Here is a 17,709-nt window from a genome sequence, read left to right on the forward strand (position 1 = left end):
ATGTAGCTGTGTAGTTAACTACTGGAACTGCACAGAACTTTTTTTTGCAAAAATAAAATATGGGTTAAGTTGGCAATAATTCTTTGTATCAGACCTGCCTAATTCTCACTTGAAACAGTTTTTAATATGCTAAATCACACATTCAGTTAACATCTGTCTCCTGAGTGTGTTCTTGCTATTTGTATTCTAAGACATTTCAGATGTAGGAATGGATAATTTTTCACAAAGTAGTTGGATGTAGTGAGCTACTTTTTCAAAGTAACTAAACTATCATTTTAAAGTGTATCTTTAGTGTAGCTTAACTTCTTCCAGTGTGAAGTAATTGGTAGCTTGGTAAACTATATTTTCAGTAACTCCCATTGTTTGTGTACTAGCAAACCCCACAGCTCAGCCCAAAACAGGATTTACACATACTGTTGGTGAGGACGTTTGGAAGGTCAGTGAGTGCTTACATTTAACACTGAAGAATATAGCAGTTTGTGTGTTGGCTGATTATATTTGCAGTTGTGCTCCCCTTCCCCAAGTTCATCTCTTATCACCTTAGCTACAAACCATCCATCGTATCAGCTAGTGATCTTTACCAGTACACTAACAGCTTTTATGTCTCATGCTGAGGCTGCATACCATAGTGACATTAGTCCTTTCCCATACCTTACAGCTGCTCTGACATCGACAATATATAGGGGTTGTACCTCTGGGGTGCACTAGCTCTCACGCATGTTCAATGTCAACTTTATCTTTAGCAAGCATCTGTCACGTTTCAAAATACAAAATCCTTTAATAAACGTATAACAGTTGTGATGTAGCCTACTTCTGCCCTCTGATTTGTAATGTTTATCCAATTGTAATTTGTATCAAATGCATTATTGAAGTTGCAACATTGTAGTTACTTTCCACCCACACAACCAGTTACATTGTAGCGGAGTGGCACTGATTTTGGCGTATTACAGATGTTCCCTTCCTATTCTGTCAGTGTTGTGTGTGCAGATGGTGGTGGTGCTGCTGTACAGTGACAACTATTGCCTTTTCGCGAGCTCTGCATCCACTCGCAGCTGGATAAACATTTTGAATTGACAGGTGGTAGATAGATAATTAGCTTGGAAATAGAAAAATGGAAGATGTATTTTAACTAGCTAGGTGTGCTGGCTCATAAGTCTTCGGGGACACGAATCATCAAAGTAAACGTTAACGGTAAGAACAGCTAGCCAGCTAGCTAACGTTAGCTATCCTATATCATGTAACCTGCCATACTTCATCGCCTACCTAGCAGAATGTGATCAAATGTAAATTGCCTATTTGTTAACAGTATCGACAAACCTGTGCACTAAATAGCTTACTTGTGTCGTGATTCGGCTCACCGTAATGCTATCAGCTTGCTAGCTAGCAACACTGCTACCAAGCTAGCTACTTGATAGCCATCAAGCTGGCTACCATGGTACACGGCAGGTGGTGCCAGGCAGGGGGGTCTGGTGGAATTTATGTGCTAAATAACTAAACCACCTGCTATTCAGTTCTCTTCTATTCTCATATATTATGTTATGTTCTAGTATTTCTACTATTGTATACAAAGTACATTGAAAGTCAATTTTCTTTATTGAAATGGAATGTATCCAATCTCTGATGAACCATCAGTCCCCTTCTTCAACAGTGTGTATGGTACCATGTACAGTAGGAGGTGATGAGAGTCATGAAGCCAACCCGTCACCTGCTCCTGGTGCTCTGTCCCATGCTTGTCCTGGGCTTCCTCTACTACTCCTCTGGGAGACTGCACCTGAGGGTCTGGGGACAGAAATCATGTAAGTACTGTAAAGCAACTACGGTATAACAAGTCCTAAGTACAGTAGCAACTTAATACCCATGTCCAATCAGCCTGGTTTAACAGGTATATTACCCATGCTTAGAATCATCCGTCATGATGATGAGGAATGCATTAATGAGCTAATGGCATGACTAAATATGGAGGCTGTGAGCCTGTGAGAGCACAGAGTCAAAATGAAGGGAACAAATCAAATCAAACTTTTTGTCACATGCGCCGAATACAACAAGTGTAGACCTTACCGTGAAATGCTAACTTACAAGCCCTTAACCAACAGTGCAGGTCAAGAAGAGTTAAGAAAATATTTACCAAATAAATTCAAGTAAAAAAATAATAAAAAGTAACACAATAACATAACAATAACGAGGCTATATACAGGGGGTACCGGTACCCGAGTCAGTGTGCGGGGGTACAGATTAGAGGGAATTTGTACATGTAGGTGGGGGTGAAGTGACTATGCATAGATAATAAACAGCCAGTAGCAGCAGTGTACAAAACAAATGGGGGGTCAATGCAAATAGTCCAGTGGCCAAATAGTCCAAAGTGAGGTAACTCTTATTTTTATCCACGAATTTCTAGATTTCCTTTTCCCTTCTAATGTGATAATGATTATAATTTACCAAACTTTTCCTCTTCACCATGTTTCATTGGAGCAAATGTAAATGCATGTTGTTGTTAAGCACAATCTGCTTCTTACCAGATGGGGGAGCTAAGAGACAGGCTGTGTGTTTTGGGACTCTGGAAGATGTATATTAGGCATAGTAATATGTAAATAGGCTGCATCACAGATTTGTGCTGAGTGTGCAGCCAATTTAGATTGCAGTGGTGACCACATATGGATTGAAACCAGAAACCGGACATGAGGGCCACGTAGGCTACTTGGAGTTGCAAAACTGTATTTTTCTGAATGACTTTACATTATGCTAATCAATAATTGATTTGATGTGACTATACGCTATACACTCTGTCCTTTTCAGTTGTGTTTGTTGTTCGCAGAATGCTTTAAAGCTCCAAAGGCTGTTTGTTTACAGTCATTAGCAATGAACGGACATGTTTTATCACACCATGTAGTTATGCTAAGTAGACACTAGGCAGGTTACCATTGACCCATGAAACAAATACAGTGGGGAGAACAAGTATTTGATAACCTGCAAAATAGGCAGTGTTTCCTACTTACAAAGCATGTAGAGGTCTGTCATTTTTATCATAGGTACACTTCAACTGTGAGAGACAGAATCTAAAACAAAAATCCAGAAAATCACAGTGTGTGGTTTTTAAGTAATTAATTCGCATTCTATTGCATGACATAAGTATTTGATACATCAGAAAAGCAGAACTTAATATTTGGTACAGAAACCAAATTTGCAATTACAGAGATCATACGTTTCCTGTAGTTCTTGACCAGGTTTGCACACACTGCAGCAGGGATTTTGGCCCACTCCTCCATACAGACCTTCTCCAGATCCTTCAGGTTTCAGGGCTGTCGCTGGGCAATACGGACTTTCAGCTCCCTCTAAAGATTTTCTATTGGGTTCAGGTCTGGAGACTGGCAAGGCCACTCCAGGACCTTGAGATGCTTCTTACGGAGCCACTCCTTAGTTGCCCTGGCTGTGTGTGTCATTGTCATGCTGGAAGACCTGGCCACGACCCATCTTCAATGCTCTTACTGAGGGAAGGAGGTTGTTGGCCAAGATCTCACGATACATGGCCCCATCCATCCTCCCCTCAATACGGTGCAGTCGTCCTGTCCCCTTTGCAGAAAAGCATCCCCAAAGAATGATGTTTCCACCTCCATGCTTCACGGTTGGGATTGTGTTCTTGGGGTTGTACTCATCCTTCTTCTTCCTCCAAACACAGCGAGTGGAGTTTAGACCAAAAAGCTCTATTTTGTCTCATCAGACCACATGACCTTCTCCCATTCCTCCTCTGGATCATCCAGATGGTCATTGGCAAACTTCAGACAGGCCTGGACATGCGCTGGCTTGAGCAGGGGGACCTTGCGAGCGCTGCAGGATTTTAATCCATGACGGCGTAGTGTGTTACTAATGGTTTTCTTTGAGACTGTGGTCCCAGCTCTCTTTAGGTCATTGACCAGGTCCTGCCATGTAGTTATGGGCTGATCCCTCACCTTCCTCATGATCATTGATGCCCCACGAGGTGAGATCTTGCATGGAGCCCCAGACCGAGGGTGATTGACCGTCATCTTGAACTTCTTCCATTTTCTAATAATTGCGCCAACAGTTGTTGCCTTCTCACCAAGCTGCTTGCATATTGTCCTGTAGCCCATCCCAGACTTGTGCAGGTCTACATTTTTTTCCCTGATGTCCTTACACAGCTCTCTGGTCTTGGCCATTGTGGAGAGGTTGGAGTCTGTTTGATTGAGTGTGTGGACAGGTGTCTTTTATACAGGTAAAGAGTTCAAACAGGTGCAGTTAATACAGGTAATGAGTGGAGAACAGGAGGGCTTCTTAAAGAAAAACTAACAGGTCTGTGAGAGCCGGAATTCTTACTGGTTGGTAGGTGATTAAATACTTATGTCATGCAATAAAATTCAAATGAATTACTTAAAAATCATACAATGTGATTTTCTGGATTTTTGTTTTAGGTTCTGTCTCTCACAGTTGAAGTGTACCTATGATAAAAATGACAGACCTCTACATGCTTTGTAAGTAGGAAAACCTGCAAAATCTGCAGTGTATCAAATACTTGTTCTTCCCACTGTAGGTGGGAAAAGGAATACCTAGTCAGTTGCACAAGTGAATGCATTCAACCGAAATGTGTCTTCTGCATATAACCCAATCCCTCTAAGGGGGGTCGGCAATTTATTAATGTGCAATTTGCCTAATTTATTTTTATTTTATTTTATTTCACCTGTATTTAGCCAGGTAGGCTAGTTGAGAACAAGTTCTCATTTGCAACTGCAACCTGGCCAAGATAAAGCACAGCAATTCGACACATACAACAACACAGAATTACACATGGAATAAACAAAACAGATTCAATAATACAGTAGAACAAAAGAAAACAAAAAAGTATATATACAGTGAGTGCAAATTAGATAAGATAAGGGAGTTAAGGCAATAAATAGGCCATGGTGGCGAAGTAATTACAATATAGCAATTAAACACTGGAATGGTAGATGTGCAGAAGATGAATGTGCAAGTAGAGTTACTGGGGTGCAAAGTAGCAAGATAAATAAATAAATACAGGAGGGGATGAGGTAGATAGATGGGCTGTTTACAGATGGGCTATGTACAGGTGCAGTGATCTGTGAGCTGCTCTGACAGCTGGTGCTTAAAGCTAGTGAGGGAGATATGAGACTCCAGCTTCAATGAATTTTGCATTTCGTTCCATTCATTTGCAGCAGAGAACTCGAAGGAGAGGCGACCAAAGGAGGAATTGGCTTTGGGGGTGACCCGTGAGATATACCTGCTAGAGCGCGTGCTACGAGTGGGTGCTGCTATGGTGACCAGTGAGCTGAGATAAGGCGGGGCTTTACCTAGCAGAGACTTGTAGATAACCTGTAGCCAGTGGGTTTGGCGACGAGTATGAAGCGAGGGCCAAACAACGATAGCGTACAGGTCGGAGTGGTGGGTAGTGTATGGGGCTTTGGTGACAAAACGGATGGCACTTTGATAGACTGCATCCAATTTGTTGAGTAGAGTGTTGGAAGTTATTTTATAAATGACATCGCCAAAGTCGAGGATCGGTAGGATGGTCAGTTTTACGAGGGTATGTTTGGCAGCATGAGTGAAGGATGCTTTCTTGCGATATAGGAAGCCAATTCTAGATTTCATTTTGGATTGGAGATGCTTAATGTGAGTCTGGAAGGAGAGTTTACAGTCTAACCAGACACCTAGTTATTTGTTGTTGTAAACATGCTCTAAGTCAGAACCGTCCAGAGTAGTGATGCTGGACAGGCGGGCAGGTGCGGGCAGTGATTGATTGAATAGCATGCATTTAGTTTTACTTGCATTTAAGAGCAGTTGGAGGCCACGGAAGGAAAGTTGTATGGAATTGAAACTCGCCTGGAGGTTAGTTAACACAGTCTCCAAAGAGGGGCCAGAAGTATACAGAATGGTGTCGTCTACGTAGAGGTGGATCAGAGAATCACCAGCAGCAAGAGCGACATCATTGATGTATACAGAGAAGAGAGTCGGCCCGAGAATTTAACCCTGTGGCACCCCCATAGAGACGGCCAGAGGTCCGGATAAAAGGCCCTCCGATTTGACACAGAACTCTTATCAGAGAAGTAATTGGTAAACCAGGCGAGGCAATCATTTGAGAAACCAAGGCTGTCGAGTCTGCCAATAAGAATGTGGTGATTGACAGAGTCGAAAGCCTTGGCCAAGCCGATGAATACGGCTGCACAGTAATGTCTCTTATCGATGGCGGTTATGATGTCGTTTATGACCTTGAACGTGGCTGAGGTGCACCCATGACTAGCTCTGAAACCAGATTGCATAGCGGAGAAGGTACGGTGGGATTTGAAATGGTTGGTAATCTGTTTGTTAACTTGGCTTTCGAAGACCTTAGAAAGACAGGGTAGGATATATATAGGTCTGTAGCAGTTTGGGTCTAGAGTGTCACCCCCTTTGAAGGGGGGATGACCGCAGCAGCTTTCCAATCTTTGGGAATCTCAGACGATACGAAAGAGAGGTGGAACAGGCTAGTAATAGGGGTTGCAACAATTTCGGCAGATCATTTTAAAAAGAGAGGGTCCAGATTGTCTAGCCCGACTGATTTGTTGGGGTCCAGATTTTGCAGCTCTTTCAGAACATCAGCTATCTGGATTTGGGTGAAGGAGGAATGGTGGGGGCTTTGGCGGGTTGCTGTGGAGTGTGCCGGGCAGTTGACCGGGGTAGGGGTAGCCAGGTGGAAAGCATGCCCAGCCGTAGAGAAATACTTATTGAAATTCTCAATTATAGTGGATGTATCAGTGGTAACAGTGTATCCTTGCCTCAAAGCAGTCGGCAGCTGGGAGGAGGTGCTCTTATTCTCCATGGACGTATAGTTTCCCAGAACCTTTTTGAGTTTGTTCTACAGGATGCAAATTTCTGTTTGAAAAAGCTGCCTTAGCTTTCCTAAATGCCTGTGCATATTTGTTCCTAACTTCCCTGAAAAGTTGCATATCACAGGGGCTATTCGATGCTAATGCAGAACGCCACAGGATGTTTTTGTGCTGGTCAAGGGCAGACAGGTCTGGAGTGAACCAAGGACTATATCTATTCCTAGTTCTACATTTGTTGAATGGGGCATGCTTATTTAAGACGGTGAGGAAGGCACTTTTAAAGAACAACCAGTCATTCTCTACTGATGGGATGAGGTCAATGTCATTCCAGGATACCCCAGCCAGGTCGATTAGAAAGGCCTGCTCGCAGAAATGTTTTAGGGAGCGTTTGACAATGATGAGGGGTGGTCGTTTGGTCGCAATCCCATTACGGATGCAGGCAATGAGGCAGTGATCGCTGAGATCTTGATTGAAAACAGCAGAGGTGTATTTGGAGGGCGAGTTAGTTAGGATGATATCTATGAGGGTGCCCGTTTTTACGCATTTGGGGTTGTATCTGGTAGGTTCATTGATAATTTGTGTGAGATTGAGGGCATCAAGCTTAGATTGTAGGATGGCCGGAGTGTTAAGCATGTCCCAGTTTAGGTCACCTAGTAGCACGAGCTCAGAATATAGATAGGGGGCAATCAATTCACATATTTTGTCGAGGGCACAGCTTGGGGCAGAGGGTGGTCTATAGCAAGCTGCAACAGTGAGAGACTTGTTTCTGGAAAGGTGAATTTTTAAAAGTAGAAGCTTGAATTGTTTTGCTACAGACCTGGATAGTAAGACAGAACTCTGCAGGCTATCTTTGCAGTAGATTGCAACACCGCCCTCTTTGGCAGTTCTATCTTGGCGGAAAATGTTTCAGGGTTTTTGGTGGTTTTTGGTAACCTCGACATCACCAGAGGAACAGAGGAGGAGTAGGATAAGGGTACGGCTAATGGCTATACGAACTGGCCTTCTAGCATGTTCGGAACAGAGAGTAAAAGGAGCAGGTTTCTGGGAACGATAGCATAGATTCAAGGAATAGTGTACAGACAAAGGTAAGGTAGGATGTGAGAACATTGGAGGTAAACCTGGGCATTGAGTAATGATGGGAGAGATATAGTCTCTAGAGACGTTTAAACCAGGTGATGTCATCGCATATGTAGGAGGTGGAAGAACATGGTTGGTTAAGGCATATTGAGCAGGGCTAGAGGTTCTACAGTGAAATAAGACAGTAATCACTAACCAGGACAGTAATGGACGAGGCATATTGATATTAGAGAGAGGCATGCGTAGCCAAGTGAACATATGGGTCCAGTGAGTGGTTGGGCTGGCTGGGGACATGGCGATTCAGACAGTTAGCAGGCCGGTGCTAACAAGCTAGCAGTTAGTTGGCCGGGGCTAACAAGCTAGCAGTTAGCAGACCGGGGCTAGCAAGCTAGCTGTTAGCAGATTAGGTTAGCAGCAAGCAGTTAGCAGGCCGGGGCAAGCAAGCTAGCAGTTAGCAGACCGGGGCACGCAAGCTAGCTGTTAGCAGACCGGGGCTAGCAAGTTAGCAGTTAGTAGGGGCTAGCAAATTAGCAGAAGGGCCTTTGGGGGACGTCGCGATGGAGGTAAGTCTGTTTTTGCCTCTTTGTGCGGTGACTTCGATAGACCAGTCGTGGATTAGTAGGGTTCCAAGTAGCTCTAGGTAGCTAGCAGGCCGCGGTTAGCAGAATGGGCCTTCGGTGGATGTTGCGCCTGTTGGATTCCTCAGGCAGATTATGTCGGTATTCCATTCGTTGAGGATTGGCGTTGTTCTGTGCCCTGTACCGGCAGTAGGAGGGGTCCAGATATTGTAGCCCAGGAGTGGGCTTCGGTGGTAGCCCAGGAGCCCTAGCCAGGCTATCTTCAGGCTAATTGGTTCTTGCTCCGGGATGGAAACGCTAGCCAGGAGTAGTCACCCGGGGTTGCGGTTAGCTAGTTGCAAAGATCCAGATGAAAATGTTCAGAGTTTGCGGTAGGAATCTGGGGATATGGAGAGAAACAAATAGGTACATTATGCTCTGGTTTGAGTCACGTTGTACAAACCGGCGAGAGCTTTCCGAGCTAAAGGTTAGCTGATGAACGCTAGCAGTGGTTTCCTGACTATTAGCTGGTAGGAAGTTAGCTGGCTAGCTTCAGTTGAGGGATTCCAGATCAGAAGTAAATAGAAATACTTTAGAGAAAAAAAACTGATCCATGCCACATTGGGTGAGGCGGGTTGCAGGAGAATATTTAGAAGTTGAGGTTTAGGAAAACATTTTTAAAAGATATGCGAAGATAAAGATATATACAAGGGACACGACATGACAAAGATGTCTGACTGCTACACCATCTTGGATTTTGTTGTGTCCATTATCTTAAGTGGATAATGGAAACACTTCAACTAATGTGTTGCTATTTAGCACTAGTTCTTTTTTAGGTGTGATGTCATTACGTCCAGGTGTTTTTATCGACACAAGACAGTTGAATGGAAATGCACCACAGCAGGCAACTGTCACATCTATCTTCGATGCGAACTTTCTACATTTCGACCAAAAATCCCTGGACAAGGTAATGGAAACATAGCTAGTAGAACTGGTGCCTCTCCTTCTGTCTATCAGAAGACATTATTTTGTGTATTTTATTTGTGATGGAAAGCTTGAATAACTTGAGATTTTTCATGCAATATTGTGTCTGCCCTACTCTTTCAAAGCATAAACACAAGCGGTGTTGGAGTCAAGCATTAGCTACAGTGCTTTCAGAAAGTATTCACACCCCTGAGTTTTTTCAAATTTTGTTGTGTTACAAGGTGGGATTAAAATGGATTTAATTGTAATTTTTTGTCGATGATCTACACAAAATACTCTATAATGTGAAAGTGGAAGAAAAATTCTAACACTTGTAAGAAATATATGAAAAATAAAACACTAATCAAATCAAATTGTATTGGTCACATACACATATTTAGCAGACGTTATTGCGGGTGTAGCAATATTCTTGTGTTCCTAGCTCCAACAGTGCAGGAATATCTAACAATTCACAACAACACACAAATCTAAAAGTAAAGAATGGAATTAAGAAATATATAAATATTAGAATATTAGATGTGTATGCCGAGGAACTTGAAGCTATCCACCTTCGCCGTGCATCTCTCCACTGTTTACTGAAGTCCACGATCAGCTCCTTTGTTTTGTTGACATTGAGGGAGAGGTTATTTTCCTGGCACCACTCTGCCAGAGCCCTCACCTCCTCACTTCATGATGACATAAGTCAGTGCTACGGGGCGATAGTCATTTAGTTCAGTTACCTTTGCTTTCTTGGGTACAAGAGCAATAGTGGACATATTGAAGCAACTTGGGACAGCAGACTGGGATAGGGAGAGATTGTCCGTAAACACTCCAGCCAGCTGGTCTGCGCATGCTCTAAGGACGCGGCTTGGGATGTCGTCTGGCCTGGCAGCCTTTGGAAGGTTAACGCGCTTAAATGTCTTACTAACTTCGGCCACGTTGAACGAGAGCCCACAGACCTTGGGAGCAGGCCGCGTCGGTGGCACTGTATTAACTTCAAAGCGGGCGAAGAAGATATTTAGCTTGTTCGGGAGCAAGACGTCGGTGTCAGTGACGTGGCTGGTATTCCTTTTGTAATCCGTGATTGTCTGTAGACCCTGCCACATACTTCTCGTGTCTGAGCCATTGAATTGTGACTCCACTTTATCTCTATACTGACACTTTGTCTGTTTGATTACCTTACAGAGGGAATAACTACATTGTTTGTATTCGACCATATTCCCAGTCACCTTGCCATGGTTAAATGCGGTGGTTCACGCTTTCAGTTTGCGCTTTCAGTAATATACAGTATCTTGATTACAGAAGTATTCACCCCCAGAGTCAATACATGCTTTGCACACCAGGATTGTACAATATTTGCACAATATTCTTAAAAAAAATATTCAAGCTCTGTCATGTTGGTTGTTGATAATTTCTAGACAGTCATTTTCAAGTCTTGCAATTGATTTTCAAGCTGATTTAAATCAAAACTGTAACTCAGGATCATCTTGATAAGTATATATTTGGCCTTGTGTTTTAGGTTATTGTCCTGCTGAAAGGTGAATTTGTCTTCCAGTGTCGGTTGGAAAGCAGACTGAACCACGTTTTCCTCAAGGATTTTGCCTGTGCTTAGGTCTATTCTGTTTCTTTTTATCCTAAAGAAAACTCATTAGTCCTTGCCTTTGACAAGGATACCCATAACATGATGCAGCCACCACCATGCTTGAAAATATGAAGTGGTTCTCACTGATGTCTTGTGTTGGATTTGCCCCAAACATAATGCTTTGTATTCAGGACATAAAGTAAATGTATTTGCCACATTTTTGTTTTTGTTTTACTTTAATGCTTTATTGCACGTTAGTGCCTTATTGCATGTTTTGCAGTATTTTTATTCTGAATAGGCTTCCTTCTTTTCACTCTGTCACTTAGATTAGTATTGTGTAATAACTACAATGTTGTTGATCCGTCGTCAGTTTTTTCTTATAACAGCCATTGAACTCTGCAACTGTTTTAAATTCCCCATTGGCCTCATGGGGAAATCTTCCTGTCTGGCAACTGAGTTAAGAAGGATGCCTGTATCTTTGTAGTGACTGGGTGTATTGATACATCAGCCAAAGTGTAATTAATAACTTCACCAAGCTCAAAGGGATATTCAATGTCTGTTTTTTAGTAGTCATTCAAAAAAATGTAAAAAGGCACTATTATTGCAAAGTATTATGGCAATGCAACGTATAATGTGACTTGTTCAACACATTTTTACTCCTAAACTTATTTAGGCTTGCCATAACAAAGGGGTTGAATACTTTCTGCAGACACTATATCTTGCTTCAAACAGATTCAACTTGATTCACTGAAGCATTCAATGACACTTGTCTCAGTGTTAAAAAGCTGTTGTGCTCCACTGAACATAACCTGGGTGTCTTTATTGTAAAGTTTCTAGTTGGTACTGTTGGTGGTACAGGGCAATGTTTCCTCTTTGCTGTCTTTCACCTGTCGTTCATTTGTACCGTCACATTCTCCAGTGGAAACATTCTGGGGGTTACTGTACACAAACCTGTCAATGCTTCACCTGGCTCAGTAAACACAAAATGACTGTGTGTGCATCCCAAATGGCACCCTATTCCCTATATAATGCACTACTTTTGACCAGGGCCCTGGTCATGTCTTTACCTCAACCTAAATGTTCTTTTTTGGCAAGGCTCATTTTCAAATAATGATTATACCGTTAAATAATATTATTCCAGCCTGAGCGTTTTCTGTGTAATAAAACAATGGTTCAACTTTATTCCTATGCAATTACAGGAATAGGCTAACATACAGTACAGCGTTACTACACAGGTATAGAGCATTAAAACATGAACTGTTTTGTTGAGTTTAATTATTAAAGACACCCTATACCTCCATGATTGTTTTTAAAGTTACATGTTTAGGCGAAATGTCTTACTCATGAGAAACAAGAACAGCAATACTCTTCTCTTTCATTCTATTTTCCCTCTCCTCTCAGTCTGTCAACTAGCACTCAAATTTCAAAGCAGAAAATGATTATTGTACCTCAGGCATATCAGCATTTGCTAGCAATTTGGGAGAGATGTTTGTTCACCGATCTTCACAGATGAAGATTGTGTTTCACTAAAGGGAAGGCGGAGCCAAGCGTAATTCTGGACAGCTGCCTGTTCTTAGCCAACCTGAGTCCAGACTTGATTTGAAAATAGACCATTATGTAAAAACTAAGTAAACGTTTAGAGATGAGTGCATTTAACCTTTCTCCGAGTCTTTAAGCTTTTTGGCAGACAAGCCAAAGAAACAAAATTGAGCAGGCTAACCCAGCTGTGGCCTAACATCCTCAAACAACAGATCTTGTGAGAGCAACTCGACAACCTCACAATCCCTCTCCTGATTTTACGGTACATGTACGCCAACCCCTATTTTGTTCTAGCAGCTTGTTCTACATCCTACTACTAGGTCACATTCCAAGCCAGGCCACGATCACTGCCAGGTCATCATGTTATGTGAGGTTCTAAATCAACTAAACGTAATTTAGGCTTCTAAGTCTTGAGTGGATTCTTGGCCCCAACGGGTAATGGTTGCGTGTCAGAGATAAACACTAGGCAAAGCCCTGGAGCTGTTGTCAGAGGACAGACTAGGATCCCCTAACAACATCATAATTCACACAGGCACAAATGACCTGAGAGCCCAGCAGGAAAGGGTGGCAACAGCACTCAAGGGAGTGATTGAAAAAGCTTCTTCTCCACCCTGCTACCACGAACATACAGCGGGTGAATGCAAGCATTTCGCAAAACTGTGCCTCAAAACCGAATGTCTACCTGGCCCACCACTCCACCCTGGACTTGGAAAAGCCTTGTCGACCAGGTCCACCTCTACAAGGCAGCAATCCCAACTTTTGTCAGGACCCGAAGGACGTCACACTCAACCGTAGCCCCAGCACCTCACACAGGAACAAAAGAGCAATGGACACCCCGCCCAGAACACCGAGACCCCCTCTCAGACCAGCAAGATCCCCTCTCGAAGGACCTGAATCGAGAGAACCCATGCCAAGAGGACCTACACCCAGACCACAGCCTCACCAGCCACACCCCTACCTGCTAAGACCACCCCAAGCAAACCCTGGCCAAACCCTATATAGGCCCCCCATATGAGACCTATGCCCCTTCTTCCCAGCCAATGCCCCCCGCCCCTGCGCAAAGGACCTCAACATGACAGCAGGACATATGCCCAGGCCGTGAGCAGAGCAACAGGCTCAACCCCCACTATTACACCCGCTCAAGCCCCATCCTGTGACCTAAGAGGTATGTATCAGATGTTAAACATGCTCTGCTCACACCTACTGTGATGGTCCAGGCCTAAACCACACAAAAACAACACTAGACACTATGGAACACAAAGATTTTACTATCTCATCCTGGAATATACAAGGTCTGAGGTCATCTGCCTTTGGCTTAAAGAGCAGAAACCCAGACTTCATCAAAGAAATTGGAAATTTCATTGACATCCTACAAGAAACATGATATAAAGGAGACGAACCCGCTGGTTCCCCTCTAGGTTACAGAGAGCTGGTAGTCCCATCCACCAAACTACCAGGTGTGAAACAGCGAAGAGACTCAGGAGGCATGCTAATTTGGTATAGAGTGGGTTAGGTCTGCTCTATTAAAAAAACAGGAACATTTTACATCTGGCTAGAAATTAATGAGGAAATTATCTCAACAGAGAAAAATGTCCTCATGTTAAATGTCCTTGTGTGTTACCTATATCCCCCCAATAGAATCCCCATACTTTAACGATGACAGCTTCTCCATCCTAGAGGCGGAGATCAACAAGTTCAGGCCCAGGGACATGTACTAGTCTGTGGCTACCTAAATGCCAGAACTGTACAAGAATCTGACACGCTCATTAACCTTTCTGATCTCCCCATCCCGGATCCGGGATCGTGAATACAGACTCAAGCTCATTACCATAACGCAACGTTAACTATTCATGAAAATCGCAAATGAAATGAAATAAATATGCTAGCTCTCAAGCTTAGCCTTTTGTTAACAACACTGTCATCTCAGATTTTCAAAATATGCTTCTCAACCATTGCAAAACAAGCATTTGTGTAACAGTATTGATGGCTAACGTAGCATTTAGCATTAGCATTCAGCTGGCAACATTTACACAAAAAAACAGAAAAGCATTCAAATAAAATAATTTACCTTTGAAGAACTTCAGATGTTTTCAATGAGGAGACTCTCAGATAGCAAATGTTCAGTTTTTCCTGAAAGATTATTTGTTTAGGACAAATCGCTCCGTTTTCTGCGTCACGTTTAGCTATGAAAAAAACCCTGTATCCAGGATTGTGTAAATCTATCAGCAAGCTCATTAGCATAACACAACGTTAACTATTCATGAAAATCGCAAATGAAATGAAATAAATATGCCATCTCTCAAGCTTAGCCTTTTGTAAACAACACTGTCATCTCAGATTTTCAAAATATGCTTCTCAACCATAGGAAAACAATCATTTGTGTAAAAGTAGCTAGCTAGCGTTAGCATTTAGCGTTAGCATTTAGCGTTAGCATTAGCGTTAGCATCCAGCACGCAACATTTCAACAAAAACATAAAAGCCTTCAAATAAAATAATTTACCTTTGAAGAACTTCTGATGTTTTCAATGAGGATACTCTCAGTTAGATAGCAGATGCTCAGTTTTTCCAAAAAGATTCTTTGTGTATTAGAAATAGCTCCGTTTTATACATCACATTTGGCTACCAAAAAAAATCCGAAAATTCAGTCCTCAAAACGCAAACTTTTTTCCAAATTAACTCCATAATATCGACTGAAAACATGGCAAACGTTGTTTAGAATCAATCATCAAGGTGTTTTTCACATATCTCTTCATTGATACATCGTTCTTGGACACATGGTTTCTCCCCTATATCAAATGGAAAAGTACGAGCAGCTGGCAATTGCGCACCGAATTCCACGCAGGACACCAGGCGGACACTTGGAAAATGTAGTCTCTTATGGTCAATCTTCCAATGATATGCCTACAAATACGTCACAATGCTGCTAAGACCTTGGGCGAACGACAGAAAGTGTAGGCTCATTCCTTGCGCAATCACAGCCATATAAGGAGACAATGGAAAACAGAGCTTCAGAAATTCTGCTAATTCCTGGTTGATGCATCATCTTGGTTTCGCCTGTAGAATGAGTTCTGGGGCACTTACAGACAAAATCTTTGCAGATTCTGAAACTTCAGAGTGTTTTCTTTCCAAAACTGTCAAGAATATGCATAGTCGAGCATCTTTTCGTGACAAAATATCGCGCTTAAAACGGGAACGTTTTTTATCCAAAAATGAAATAGCGCCCCTAGAGATCTAACAGGTTAATACTATTAAGAAATGCTATAAATGGAAGAGAAATAGTGTGGAAACCTAACAAAAAACATTTAGGCAACAACAAATTCAATCCCTTCTAGACAATTTCCCGGACAAAAGGTTTCAATGGAATAATGAAGGTGTAAACTTGGCAGTAGAAAACCTAAACAGTATATTTCACCTCTCAGCATCTATATCAAATCTAAACATTTCAAGCAGACAACCTAAGAAATGAATAACAATGACAAATGGTTTGATAAAGAATGCAAAAACTGTCACGCCCTGATCTGTTTCACCTGTCCTTGTGCTTGTCTCCACTCCCTCTAGGTGTCGCCCATCTTCCCCACTTATCCTCTGTGTTTTCTGTCTGTCTGTGAGTTTCCTCGCGGTCTGATGGAAGGGTTCCAGGCCGTGGCCGAACGTCATGACCTAGCCTTGGACGCATTGCGGGAGCAATTCCGTGGGTTGCCTACTAGGCAGCCTACCACGACGGTAACCTCCCAGCCCCTCTGTGACCCGGCTGGTAGCAGCGCCGTCACCCCGCTTACCTCCCCCAGAGCCCTACGATGGAGATTCCAGAACCCGCCGGGCCTTTCTCTCCCAGTGCTCCCTCTTTTTCGAGCTGCAGCCTTCTTTGTTCCCCTCGGACCGCTTGAAGATAGCGTACATTATTACACTCATGTCCAGGAGGGCTCTAGCCTGGCCACGGTGGTGTGGGAGCAAGAATCCGCCGTCTGCCTCAGTCTGAAGGTATTCGTGGCGAAGGTGAGAAAAATTTGAGGCTCCGGTGTCCAGGAGAGAGGCTGCCCGGAAGTTGCTTCGGCATGACACACTCAGTGTGGCAGACTATGCAGTGGAGTTCTAGCAGTGGAGAGTAGCAGCGGAGAGTACCTGGAACCGCTGTTTGACATTTTCCTGCACAGATTTTCGGAGGAGGTAAAGGATGAGCTGGCAGCCCAAGATCTACTGACGGATCTCGACTCGCTCATCGCTTCAACCATCCAGATCGATGGTCGGCTACGGGAACCTAGGAGGGAGAAGCGGTCCGATTGCGTACTCAGAGATCTCACCTTGCAGCTGATGAACTCCGGAAGTTCCCAGCGTCTTCGTCCCGAGAGGATCCGAGCATACCCTAGTCCTCCATGAGCCCCCGGAGACTGCCAATTCACCTCTTCCCGAGCCGATGCAGCTCGGCAGGTGCTAGGCTGTCTCCAGCCGAATGGGTACGCAGACTTGAGACCCAGAGTTGTCTGTATTGCGGTACTGATGAGCATTTTGTGCCTACCTGTCCCTTCAAGAGACCTAGCTCATTCGTTGGAGTGAGTACACTGGTGGGTCTTAAAGATAATTGTTATTGTCCCCTTACTCGCCCCCCTCTCCATGTCACCCTGCTGTGGGGCGACCAGTCCAAGTCTCCAGGTACTCATCGATTCGGGGGCCGATGTGAGTCTCATGGACGTTACCCTGGCATCCGAACTGGGCATCCCCACTCAACCCCTCTCCATTCCCATGGGTGTTTGAGCGCTGGACGGGCGCTTTATAGGCCTGGTCAAACACCAGCCTATAACCGTCAACCTACGAGTGTCGGGGAACCACAGCAAGATGATCCAATTCCTGCTGGTTGAGTCTCTACAGATTCCCATGGTATTTGGATTTTCTTGGCTCCAACGACACAATCCCTCCATTGACTGGGCTACTGGTGCCATCGTGGGCTGGAGCCCGTCCTGCCACACTCATTTCCTGAAGTCAGCTCTACCTGCCCCGGGATGTCTTCCTGGGGGCTTGGAAATTGCCCCGGACCTCTCCGCCAGCTTCGCGGAGTACCAGGACCTCCGGGAGGGGTTCAATAAGGCCCGAGCCACTTCGTTTCCACAGCACCGACCGGTATCCAAGAAGGTCAAGCCTGAGGCGCTGGCACGCCACTATAGTGCCA

At 43.7% G+C, this 17,709-nt stretch overlaps 1 protein-coding gene across 10 annotated transcripts in view; it reads left to right on the forward strand.

Annotated features, from left to right (window-relative positions):
- Positions 1-911: 911 nt before the first annotated feature.
- The window catches only part of st3gal3a (ST3 beta-galactoside alpha-2,3-sialyltransferase 3a), a 79,472-nt gene continuing 62,674 nt past the window's right edge, over positions 912-17,709 (forward strand). For 5 of the 10 annotated variants that reach the window (XM_021604472.3, XM_021604470.3, XM_090236099.1 and 2 more), the window contains exons 1-2: positions 914-1,191; positions 1,649-1,796. In XM_021604472.3, coding sequence (XP_021460147.3) covers positions 1,679-1,796 — 118 coding nt within the window. In that variant the 5' untranslated portion in view covers positions 914-1,191; positions 1,649-1,678. Of the gene's footprint in view, positions 1,192-1,648; positions 1,797-17,709 lie in introns of all 10 variants that reach the window. The other 5 variants (XM_036978484.2, XM_090236094.1, XM_090236098.1 and 2 more) reach the window with 5 other exon arrangements.

This window comes from Oncorhynchus mykiss, chromosome 5 (genome assembly GCF_057628025.1).
Source record: "Oncorhynchus mykiss isolate SJ-2025 chromosome 5, ASM5762802v1, whole genome shotgun sequence".
Taxonomy (NCBI): domain Eukaryota; kingdom Metazoa; phylum Chordata; class Actinopteri; order Salmoniformes; family Salmonidae; genus Oncorhynchus; species Oncorhynchus mykiss.